We start from the raw sequence: 13,041 nt of genomic DNA on the forward strand, positions 1-13,041 counted from the left end.
TATTTGCTCAACAAATATTCATTAAGCGCCACTCTGTGCCAGGCACTTGTTCTGGGGGCTGAGGAGTCAGCAGTGAAAAAATGAACACAGCCCCTGTCTTCATGGAGCTTCCATTCTAGACAGACAGGGGAGAAAAACCGTAAAAGAAGGTCAGGTGGTGGTAAGTGTCCTAGAGAAACAGGAAGAAGGTGAGGGCGCCCTGAACTTGCAGATGCGAATCAACCAGGAGCCAAGCGCTAAGGTTCAGAACAGACCCCTAATCACGGATGCCCACCCAGACCTGCACCTTGATGTTTCCGTGGGAATCGTAGAGGCTAGGGGCTCTCGGCAGCCGATTTCACAGGGACCATGGTCTCTGTCTTACAGAAGAGGAAACTGGAGCTTCAGCAAGTTTGTAATTATGCCCTGGGGTTAGGGAGCTAGTAAACGGCAGAGTCCACTTTAAACCCGGGTTTCTCAGGTTGTGTTCTCAGTCACTCTGCTCTCCTCCTTAGATTGCTCTGCCGGCCCCATCTTGATGTGGGGATTCTCTATCCTCTTCCAGGCACGAATGCCCAAGGGTATGTTGCAGCATGACCTCTCATTAGTTGTTTGAAATCTTTAGCAATAGAGTTTTTTTTTTTTTAAAGATTTTATTTTTTCCTTTTTTCTCCCCAAAGCCCCCCGGTACATAGTTGTGTATTCTTCGTTGTGGATTCTTCTAGTTGTGGCATGTGGGACGCTGCCTCAGCGTGGTCTGATGAGCAGTGCCATGTCCGCGCCCAGGATTCGAACTAACGAAACACTGGGCTGCCTGCTGCAGAGTGCGCGAACTTAACCACTCGGCCACGGGGCCAGCCCCAGCAATAGAGTTTTAGTCCTAGGAAAGCACTAATCCCATACCCTACTGGGGCTTTGGAGTGAGCTCAGCTACTCGGGCCCCTGCCCACCCATAGTCTTTAGGACAGGGGCTGGGCACCCTGAGACCCCCAAGTGTATGGTAGGTGCAGCTGGGGAATCACCAGGGCACGGCTCATAGAGTGTCCCTCACGTGGTAAATATCCCATAAATATTTGCCAAAGGGAGGGAGGAAGGCAGGAAGGAGCACAGAAGGGAGGCCAGTACCCAGCACGACTCAGAACCAACTCCAGTGTAATTTGTGTCAATTATAGTCTATATTTGAAAATAGGAAATAGAGTTTTTCATGTACTAGGGAGAATATGTGATGAGCCCGGTAGGTAACACATGTTGAATATATTATATTAATTATTTAAAAATTTCAGGTGATTAATTCAACTTCAAAATGCAAGAAAAGCATTGTTTTTAAAATAAAATGTGAGAGCAAGATATATAGCAATTTGGATTTCTTTCTTATATATTGTTCTAAGTAGAGTGAATGTCATTTCTCAGCAGGAAAAAATTGATGAACAATAGATTTTGAAGAATGATGACAAGTTGTGCATAACTTCTCTCTTGCACAAAAGGTTAAAAAAAAATTAAAAACCTCAGTTGTGACTGTGGCCAACTTTAGAGTCTGTTACAAGCAACTGGAAATTCTTACTTGTGTCCAACAAACCAAATGAGGTTTATCACTGAAACTTTTATATAAAATATGCATGCATAAGCTCAGAAAACTGTCTAATGCTGACCACATTTGCCAGAGATGCACTTCTAGAAACCCGCTGACATCAGATACATGCAGCTCAGTTCTCTCAAACAAGAGGTAACCGTGAGCAGTTTGGAAGGGCTGTCACTAAAGTCCAAGATAAAGGTTAATTTTATTCCCCCTCCCTCTTTTCCTTTGAGGTCAATGACCTTCGCTTTGAGCAGAGTAGAGAGAGCAATGATTCTGGCATCACACGGACACGAATGCTTAGCTAAAATTCTTTTTCTTTCCTTTCAGACAACGGGCAACAAGACATTCACCTGTTATCGGGAACCGTCTCCTTTGCTGTCATGTTGTCGATTCTCTCTTTGATTGGGATCTTTAACCGATCCCTCCGAACTGGGTAGGTTTTTGTCAAATTTCTGTTTGCTGATTTAAACCACATATTTGTGCCACCCAAATATAGTCAATTCAGTTATTTACTAGAAAAATCCATAAACATTTTTATTCAGAGAAAGGAAAAACGAAAGGAAGAGTGTTTAATGAGTACCTACTCACGCCAAACGCTTTACAAATGTCATTCGTTTATCCTCACAATGACCCTGCCAGAAAAGCTCAAAGGCCTGTTCCACAGGTGACTGAGAGGAGGAGGCTGAGAGAGGTGAAGTGGTCAGCCCAAGGTCACTAAGCCCGAAGCCAGGAGTCCAGACCTGGCTGATCACAGCCATGTTCTCTCCTTCACTACGCAGCCTTGTCTCGCTGCCCTCCAGTTTACCTACAGTGCTGGATTCTTCAGAGTGCTCACAGCGTCCCCCGCCTCCAATTCCACCCAAGTGAGTCCCCGGAATTGGCGGGAAGAGAAGCGGCAGCATCTGAATTCCTCGTTTTGATACCAGTTGTGTTGGTGTTTTGGCATCTAGCCCCAGTGCCCGTTCTCTTTGGCCTCCTTCAATCATTTTTTTTCCAACATAGTATTAGTAAAGATCTATGTCTAGTTATTGAAAAATGAGACTTGGAGGAGCTCAAGGTCTTCACTTTCCTAAATTTGCCCAGCTTCACTGAGTATTTTTAATCCGTTACTAGACCAGCGTTGTTTGATGGGGTGGTCCCCCAGCCACATGACAGATTTTCACACACACGGCTGCTCTGTGCCCGCCCTGCTCTGGGTTTCTCCTTCTCGCCATCACTTGCTTCATGAGATCATCTTTCTTTTTTTCAAATTTATAATCGAAATGCAGTAGAAAGATTTGGAATGAGCTATTCTAAATAGAGTATACTAGTAATTTTTTTATTTACTAAATAGAGCATACTAGGCTTTTTTCTCAGAACTTAAGTATTTAAGTTACACATTAATAAACACATCCCTGGTATTCTTGTGAGGTGGGCAAACTAATATGGAACTTTATTTTAATGTATACTTGATTATAAAGCCCTTTGAAATATCTTAATATTCAAACTTGTACCACATAAAAATAGTAATATTTGTGTTGTTATCCAAAGATATCCTATTTAGTGTGAAATTTGAAATAACATTAAGCTTGTTACTAAGAATAACCTAAAAGTTAACTATCTATCGGTAATGACATATAAGAAAATAGGACAATTCTTTGCTAGTTTAATTATTTAAATAGGTATTCTTTTTAAAAAGACAAAAGAAAGAAGAGACAATTCCGATACAACTTTTTACATGTGAGCAGATACTATTATTTGCTGTAACTATACATTATTTATAAAAGCCTTTCTTCAGAAACAGAATTGGAAAACAGAGGGCGAAACATTTTAAATATAATGAAACCAAGAATAGGTAAAAAAAAAAAATAGATATATATATAAATATGTTCTCACTGTATCAGCATTCTGTATAAAAACTTTTCTACAATATGTGAACTTACTAATTGAGTCTGTTTAGATATAGAAAGAGAGTGTGAATTGGTAAAAAAGCTGAATCATTAATTATATAAATATGTGTAAAGAAATTATTTTTACCCTACAGTTCAGAGTCAAATTGGGCTCCCAGAGTTCATCCAGCCATTTTGGTTGCTACTTAGTAAAAGTCCTTAGAGAAGCAGCTTAAACAGATAAACAAGTCAGATCTGTGGTTAATGGGCCATTATTAACACGTAAAAATGCGCCAGAGATCAGCTTAGTCTGTTCTAAGTTCCTGGTACAACCTGTTTGCCCAAATCAATTTGTACTGTAAAAAGCAGAAAGCGCTTTCAACACAGTGGCGGTGCCAAAGGACAGCCTGTGGGACGAAGCGGGGTGTTCACAGCTTCTCCCTCTTCTTTCCTTCACCCCACCCCAGTGATCGTTAATAAGCACCCAGGCTAACTAAAAGCCAGTCTTCTCGCTGTGCCACACCACTGCAAAACAACCTCGTCAGCCTCCTGCTCCGTCCACATCACCGAGGTTTGGCGTCACCACTATCATTTCAACCGTATTTGTAATCATTACAAATTCAGAATTAGAGGAGCTCAAATTATGTGGTTTTCTTACACAACATTCTTTTCTTTAATATTTTTCTGTGGTTATGGTCACCTTGGAAAGTTCTGCAAAATATCCCTTAAGTCTTCCAGACTTTTCCACACTGGCCTCTCCTGCTTGTCATGGTCTACCATGTTTAACACATGTACAGTGTCACTTCCGGGGTGATTCTCCCACTTATCTTGAATCTAGTGTGTTTTTAAATGTTCCGGCTCATTAGAGAGAAGCAGAGCCATAGAGAAAGGAGGAAAATCTGCAAAGATATTGAATCAACTTCCCACTTAACTTTTTAAAGTGAGAGATGGAAATCTTAGCTCCTGCGTCAGAAAGTTTGATTTTTATTATGCATACCAGTCGAGTTGATTTTCTAATCTCCCACACGATTGTCTGCACCGGTCCTAAAATGAAATGCTTCTTCTAATAAGTCATTTTTGGTTTTTAGAATTAAACGAAGAATCTTATTGCTAATACCAAAGTGGCTTCATGAAGATATCCCTGATTTGGAAAACAGTAATGTTGTGAAAATGCTACAGGTAAGTACAACCATTAAATAAAAACTAAATGGCAGCTGAGACCAAGAGTGCAGTCCAAATAATTAGAGCAGAATTTCTGTTCAAATTAATAAATGTGTGTGCATATTAGCACAACTATATAAACATAAGTAGCAACAAAATTATACGTATTTCAAATCATACTTAAGACAGATGAGAGAATGGAGTTAGGGGGAGAAAATAGAGATGGAAGAAAGAAACAATGCTATTCAAAAGAGAAAAGTGGAGTGGAAGATTGTGGGCCAGGTGCCAGAGTCACAAGCAATTGGTAGGTGTCTTCAGGGATGAAAGGAGGAGGGCAGAAAATCTCAGCAGAATGAGCCTCAAAGACACAAAGGGAGTCCCCGTCTTGCATGAAATTGGAGAAGCAGGTGGAGCCCAAGGAGGACACCACTTCATTCCTGAGACCCGATGGAATTAGAGAAGATAAATATGAGAGGACTGTGGGATATGGTGTTACCAGGGGTGAGCCATGTTTCCAGTTCAGCAAGGGAGAGAAGGGTGCGCTGGGAAGACCCAGAGGGTATAAGGGACTTTGCTGGTTATGGAGGGACTGTGGCTGATTGTGGAGGAGGGGAAGGAATCTGCTATGTGTGCTTCTCCTACTTTCCGGCACTCTGGCCTGGCTGTCAAGGGGCTCAAAACCCAGTCGATGGGACAGACACATCATCCAAGCATTGCAATGCGGCAGTGTAGGTGCAGAGACAGAAATGATGGGAGTACAGAGGAAACACATGGAAAGATGAGAAGGATTTGCTCAGGAGAAACAGGACATTCACAATAGAGAGGACAACAAGAGCAAAGGCGCAGGAGTGAGAAGAGCGTGTTGGGTGTTGCCTTATCGAAAAGCTTGATGTGAATAATGGCTGGAATAACGTTGGAGTGGTTACTGGGATCAGGTCACAGAAGGTCTTGTTGTCATGGAATTCAGACTTCATGCTGTTGACCAATAGTTTTCAAACAAATTTTTTGTTTGTTTGTTTGTAGCCACGGACACTTTGGTTCCAATGATAAGAGGAAGACAAGTATTTGTAAAACAAATACAAGTGGCTCTTTTTGGAGCTCTGGTGAGCCCATTAAACAACTCCTTCCCCAGCCTCAGAGAGGTCCCCAAGACAGCAGTTCCCAGCTGTGTTAGGATCCCAACACCCAGGCCACCACCCAGGATCTCTGTGAGAGGGAGGGCAGGGGACATCCAGGCACCAGTCTTTTCCAAAGCTTCCCGAGGGATTTCATCACACAGCATGTGTTGAGGACACTGTTAAAGGGCTCAGAAGTAGTGCTTGAGACAATGAGGAGTCAGTGAGGGGTTTCCAGATGGAAGTGACGTGGTCCTAGGAAAGAGGCGGAATAGGATGGCCAGAGAAATGAGTGCAGGGACGTGTGGGCAAAGCGTCGAGAAGCAAGGCTCCACAGGGCTGAACACTTGGTAGAGGGTCTGCAACATAAGAAGTGAAATGAGTCTATGGGATGTGACAAGGAGCAGGTCACTGGTGATCCCAAAAGGAGGACGGACCCTTGATACTGGAAGGATGGAAAGGGTGTGGACGGGGCTGATTTCAAAGGAGGTAATGCTGCCTACTAACAGTGGAGGGATGCTCTAGAACAACTGAACCCACATGTGTAATGAAGTACATAGTTAATTAACCACGCGACAAGAGCATATTCTCAGAACTACAGGTTCTGTAGTCTTGATGTTCATTCCACTTACGGTTCTATCTTGCTCCTCTAGTAATTATCCTAGGGAATTGGGGACTTCCTGTGGCTCACAGCATTGTCCCTGACCTCGTTGTGATCAGGTCCTCTTCTTCCTGTATTGTCCTCACTCTGGAATACTCCCTGTTGCTCTTCTGTGTCCTTCACTGTGGTCCGACTTCCGCCCATGCCCCACTCAGCCTGAAGCGAACGCCTCCTGCCTCAGAGCGCAGCCGCCTTGCATTCCCAGTTTCCTGTAGCCTGTCTAGTTCCTTTGACTTTTTCTGACCTTGGACTACATGTCTGCCCATCCCAACCCAAACCCGGCAAGTTCCCTGGGGAGGCGGAGGCTGAAGAAAATTTGAATGACACTTCACACTGCTTTATTGAAGGTCTTCCTTTTTGCCAAACTTCCTTCCCATCCTGGGCTCCTGGAGTTAGAAGTGAACCTTAGGGTTTCCCTCAGATGAGGCTTTGTTTTCTGCTCAAAGACTCAGGGGTAGTGTTCTACTCAGCTTGGGCTGCTATAACAGAATGCCACAGGCTGGGTGGCTTACACAACAGACTTTGTTTCTCACTGTCCTGGAGGCTGGGAAGTCCAAGATCACGACACTGGCAGCTTTGGTTCCTGGGGAGAGCTCTCTTGCTGAGGGCCGCCATCTTGCTGTGTCCTCATATGCTGGAGAGAGATTGTCTCTCTCCTGTCTCTACTTAGAAGGGCACTAGTCCCATTGGTGAGGGCTCCACCCTCATGACCTAATTACCCCTCAAAGGCCTCACCTCTGAATGCCATCACATTGGGGATTAGGGCTTCAAGATATGAGGTTTAGAGTGACACAAACTTTCAGTTCACAGCAGGCGGCTATAATTCTATAATGGTGTTGGGTGACAGTTGTTTACCCTGGGAAGCTAGCCGTCAACCGGAAGGCCTCGAGTCCTTTTCTTACCCAGAAGAGTCATCAGGCTTTTATACAAATAAAAATCTCCTTCACTCACCCTCCCAGTCATCACGAACATGTCTGAATTGTAAGTAACCACACACCTTTAGAAACTCAGCACAAAGCATTTATTACAACCTTCTTCTCGAACGGCAGCAAAATAGGAGTCTCCTCTCCTCTTTTCTTTTATTTAAGCACCAAAATATTTTCCTGTAGTAAGGCCCCATTATATTAAGAAATATTCCAACATATTCCAAAATCCAAATTTTAGAAGGCCCTGAAATAATATGCGAGTTACTATGCAAGACATTTCTTTCTCTTTAAAATTTTTAAGTCAAGACATGTGCTTAAACTGTGCATTATTTTTATTATTCCTTTCCTTCAGTCTCCTCATGGGAGAATTTAATAAAGATTTGGAATCAAGCAGGATAACACGAGACAAAAGCAGGAAATCGTATGGGAAGAGAAACAACAGGAGAAAAGGGAGGGGAAGGAAGGTTGAGGGAAAGCTGAATTCCAGTCCTGATTCAATTATCCAGTTGGCCTCTTTAAATGTGTTTTGTAAAATAAAACAATGTCTTTTCTTCCCAGGAAAAAAATGAATTTATGAATAATAGTTCCAGTGAACAGGTCCTATATGTTGATCCGGTGATTACAGAGATAGAAATCCTTCTCCCAGAAGAACACAAGCCCACGGCCTACAAGGACAAGAATGCAGCATCTCTGGAGCCCAGGGACCGCCTGCAGAAGTCACTACTCACCAGTACGACAATCGTGTACATTCCTGATCTCAACACCGGCTACAAACCCCAGATTTCCAATTTTCTCACCGGGGGAAACCATGTCGGCAATGGTGATGAGACAGCTTCCTCAACCCTCGGGCCGGTTGCTTCCTTGGACCTGGGAAAGAATGCCAGGGTTAAACAATATCCTAATTTTGCTCTTTCTGTCGCAACTATGAATTCACTGAGCAACACACTATTCCTCGAAGAATTAAGCCTCATTTTAAATCAAGGAGAGTGCAGTCCCCCGGACACGCAAAACTCAGTAGAGAGGGAAAGCCCCGTGCTCCTGGAAAATGCTTCGCCCGATGAAACTGTTCCAGAACAGAACCTGCTGCCTGATGACTTCGTCTCCTGTTTGGGGATCATGAACGAGGAGTTGCCATCTATTAATCCTTATTTTCCACAAAATATTTTGGAAAGCCACTTCAACAGGATCTCACTCTTGGAAGAGTAGAGCTGTGGAGTCAAGATGAATAAGGGCACGCCGCCTTACAATCCAGTTGGAGCTCACCCCTCAATGTGAATTTAATTCTGCCTACTTTTGACAATTAGAAAACTGAGATCCAAAGATGGAACATACTGGGGCTGGCCCGGTGGCGCAGCGTTTAAGTTCGCACGTTCTGCTTCTCAGCGGCCCGGGGTTCGCTGGTTCGGATCCTGGGTGTGGACATGGCACTGCTTGGCAGCCATGCTGTGGTAGGCGTCCCACGTATAAACTAGAGGAAGATGGGCACGGATGTTAGCTCAGAGCCAGGCTTCCTCAGCAAAAAGAGAAGGACTGGCAGTAATTAGCTCAGGGCTAATCTTCCTCAAAAAAAAAAAAAAAAGACAAAGATGGAACATACTTCATGGTCACAAAAGAAGCAGCGATATTAGTGATATTTCCTGTATTTTTTTCAAAGTATCGACTACATCCTTTTTATTTTTCCTCATTGCAAGGCACAGAACAGGTCTCTCTGCTGTATGAAGGATAAATAATACACAATACGAGGCAGTGAAATAAATGCTGAAAATAGTTTTTTAAAGTTGAGACATTAATATTTGCTTGCAAGGGGAGAAGCAAATTTAATTTTCATTTTGTTGCTTAAAATTCTCTTGAGTAGGCAAAAACATAGCCCCCAAGAACAAAATAAGTCAAGGATAGAAACAGAGGCGCCATTAACTAGCCTGTTTGCTGTGTTATTTTTTTCTATCGCTTTCCATTCAGATGTTAGGGATCTGATCTTTCCTTCTTTTGATTTTGGCCTAAGAGAGCTATGAAACGGTGACGTGTGGCGATCATGAGGTGGCTGTCTTCATTCACGTTAGAGTGATGCATTTTCCTCCCGTGGCGTAGTTGGTGCATCAATCACACTAAGTAGAGTTAACGAGGTAGCAGATGCAGCGGATCAGCAAGGAGGGATTATTTCTTTAGTCATCAACCATGTACTAGATATATGTCAGAAAAGTGTTGTTAAAACAGACATTTGTCCAAATCTGAGGTGGCAATACTTGCCACACCTGCCACTGCCCCCATCCCATGTCTCTGCAGACATCGCTAACTGATCACCACGTGCCTTTCTGCTGAGCCCTAAAGTGGCCTCAGAATCCTGTCAACGTGGCACCCCTGAGGGGCACGGCCGATAGGGCTGGGCCCTGAGATGAACTCTATCTGCCAACCAGGTCAATGTTGAACGGTGAGTGATCTTAAAAACATGAAATGCGTATTTTAAGCTGAGAAATGGTATCCAGCAGACTTCTCTATACCGATTCATTTTTATGGTGAAGGGGAAAAATTTTCTAATGATCAGAACGATTTGAAAATAGGGTACATTGCCCATTGAATTTCTCTTTCTCTTCTGACAGTTGTCAAAAATAATAATTTATATTCAGATGTAATAGTTTAATTTTGTTATAACATATCAAACAGTTAAACAAAAAACAACGAGTTGCCTGTCATGTGTTTAGCACATGAGCAAGCCATTTTGTTTTGTTGTCATTAAGTGTCCCCATGAGGAGGATGGCCGTACATCCTTGGTTTGTCCTGGTTTCTGACTGTTGTCCCAGAGTTCACTATGACCAGCGTGCCCCTTCACTCTCAGAAGCATCCCGTTTGGATGATAAAGCACGTGGTTACTCTATCCATGCAGACTGCATAAGGTCCATCATATAAGTAATTTATCACAGTCCATCTCTTTTTTCACATTGACAATCCTCTTTATTTTGCTTTACATCATTCACTAAAGCCCTTTTTCCTCAAAATGGATCATTACTATTCACAGTGTAAAAAAAAGTAGCCCGTGCTGTGAAATTCTATTCTATTTATCCTTAAATGTGTAAACATTTGTTGTACTTCACGTATTCTGAAAGGAGCATATTTTGAGTCACTAATGAAATGCTAATATTAAATATCTTGGCTTGTAAATGATTATACCTCTTTGCTTTACTCCTCTCCAAAGAGAGAATCTCACGAAGCGAAGAGGCAGGTCGTATTTGAGGTAGAAATAACAAAAGACTGAGACAAATCTTTGATGTTTACCAACCTCATGAAGACAGCTGTTAACGTGTGAGGAATATTTTCATAGTGTATTTCAGTATGATTATAATCTGCTGCATATCAAAAAAGCTTTTGTCAAGCTTAAGGGGTGGCAGCGTTATTTGATCTGTGCAGCTTCCATTGCCACGGGCGTCTCCCTTACCACTTCTCCTTCTTACCTGCTGGAGCGGCTGCTTTCTCTTCCTATGGTACCTTCCCCACACCCACATCACTGTTCAGCACTGAGGGGACACTGCTAGTGCCATCTGTGCCATTAGCCCTTCTTGGCCCCAACAGACTAAAACTTGAGGCTATGCCTCTAATGGAGGCAACGTGCCTGCCACTACCCCAACTCCCGGAAAATTTCAGCTGCTTGTCAGCAATGCGACCTTGGTAAACGGGCAACGGTTGTCTTTCCCTGATTCTTTTATTCAACACGTATCCACTGAAGTGTTGAATGTCTCTACTATGTGCCAGGCACTGGGAGTGATGTGGATGTTAACAAAACCTTGGGGCTTATATTCTAGGAGCAAGACACAGACAACACATGGGGCCAAGTCATCATCCTTCTAGGAACTTACATTTCAGTGGGGAAGCCCGTGAGGATAGGAGATGGAGGCAGGCAGAAAAAAATAAAGGAGAAAAATGCCAGATAATAATAAGTGCTGTGTAGAGAGGTAAAACGGGATAATGTGGTGGAAAGGGACTTGGTGGCCACACTATGCTGGGCGGTCAGGAAAGGTGTCTCCCAGGAGGGGACACTGACGTTGCCATCTGAATCACAGGCAGGAGCCAGCGTATGAGAGTCAGCTTGCCAATGATAAGTCCCTTAGATAGAAAAACTCTCCAGTGGCTAGTGTCTCTACTTTCTTCCCTCCTGCACAAGTTGCCCCAAGCCCCACTTGCCTGCCACCTCACCCTTCCTCGGCCAGAATTTTCTATAGATTTGGGGGACAAGTGTGTATGTTTTCACATTTCCATCTAGCCCTTGGGTGTATTATCAATTTTCTCTCTCTGAGTCTCACAGCCTTTGTAAGTTGCTGCTTCCTAAACGGATGTGTCATGCTTCTTAGTGTGGGTTAAGGAGGAGGAGGAAGAGAGAAAGAGGAAGAAAAAGCCCCTGGAGATACCCTTGAGAGGAAAGAAGGGGAGAGAAATACAAGGAAACAAAGACAGATCATTACTCAGTAATGCTGAAGGAAAACGGAATGCCACAATTCCGGACAATACTAAAGCTGATTCTGGGGAATCCATTTTCCTCCTGTTCCAGAATCTTCCTCGCCCCTACCTCCCTTTTCTTACATAGAAGCAATAAGGGGAGGCACAATTAAAGTACAGTTTTGGGGTGTTTTCTTGGTTTGTGTGTGTGTTTTTTTTATCCTTTTTTTAATGAGGAATTTGTTTCCACCAGCATTAGAAATGATATTGATGATATAAGAAGGCTTATGCGTTTTAGCTTGTGGTTCTCAGGTAACACGGGTTGCTGTTTGGCTCTCCTGGTCCGGACGGTGTTCCCAGCGTCTTTTATTTTATTTTCAGCCATCCTCCCTTTGATAGAGGCAGTGCATGACTATGGCATAGGGCAGAGGCTTTCAAAAATAAATTTTAGCCGCTGATCCCCGTTCTCCAAAGGAAATGCGTTGCAGAAGCTTAGAATGTAAACCAGGGGAAAGCAAATCTCCAGCTGAAACAGCAGCTGAAGGTCATGCCTGCCCCCACTCCCACCTGCCCCTGAAGCAGCCTAGACCTGCGGCATGGAAATCCAAGCCGGGGGTCTCTCCACACCTAGGGGAGCTGGGTCCTGGCCCAGCCTTGAGAAGCCTGTACCTCAGACTGTACCAAACTCTCCGCCTCAGCCACAAGCCTGCCGGCCCAGGTGGAGGGGACCAGGACTCCCCCAAACCTCCCTACAGCCTGAACGGCTTTGCAAAAGGAGCTTTCTCTCAGAGGCTGCCAACAGAGGTGCACCACATGCAATAATTAACTTGTTTCTTTCCAACTGCTTTATCATAAATGTCTGGATTTTGTTCAAATTTATGTTCTTTTGTGATCACTAAGAATAAAATATTGTGTTGTGAACGTAATTAGATTTTATAAACCCAAAGATTGTCGAATTGTGCTGCAGTTTATCTTTTTATGAAGTAATTACACCAATTATAGGAGGTGATGTTTTAATGGGAAATGTTACCCACTTGGCAGACACTATTGATTTAAAATAAAAGAAGTGATTAAAAACCATTTATGGAGCTCTCTTGGGTGAAAGCATGAAACCAATATAAAATAATTGGATTCTGACTCCGAATGGGTTGTGTGGGACTGCTGGATGCGATAATCAAGGCGATACTACAAAGAACTCCAACAAAGGTTTGACGGAGTGTTATTATGTCTTTCCCACCGCTAAGACTACACCGTTAAATTCCGATTAACATCTCATGTTAGGCCGCTTAGCCATTTTGCTAATTTCACTTTTCAACTTAATTTAAGATAA

General features: G+C 43.3%; 1 protein-coding gene across 3 annotated transcripts in view; it reads left to right on the forward strand.

Annotated features, from left to right (window-relative positions):
• IL23R (interleukin 23 receptor) overlaps positions 1–12,777 on the forward strand; it is a 57,935-nt gene extending 45,158 nt beyond the window's left edge. For all 3 annotated transcript variants that reach the window (XM_070486563.1, XM_044749523.2, XM_070486565.1), the window contains 3 exons: positions 1,883–1,988; positions 4,512–4,602; positions 7,845–12,777. In XM_070486563.1, coding sequence (XP_070342664.1) covers positions 1,883–1,988; positions 4,512–4,602; positions 7,845–8,492 — 845 coding nt within the window. In that variant the 3' untranslated portion in view covers positions 8,493–12,777. The remainder of the gene's footprint in view (positions 1–1,882; positions 1,989–4,511; positions 4,603–7,844) is intronic.
• The last annotated feature ends 264 nt before the right edge of the window (positions 12,778–13,041 follow it).

This window comes from Equus asinus, chromosome 16 (assembly GCF_041296235.1).
Source record: "Equus asinus isolate D_3611 breed Donkey chromosome 16, EquAss-T2T_v2, whole genome shotgun sequence".
Classification (NCBI taxonomy): Eukaryota; Metazoa; Chordata; class Mammalia; order Perissodactyla; family Equidae; genus Equus; species Equus asinus.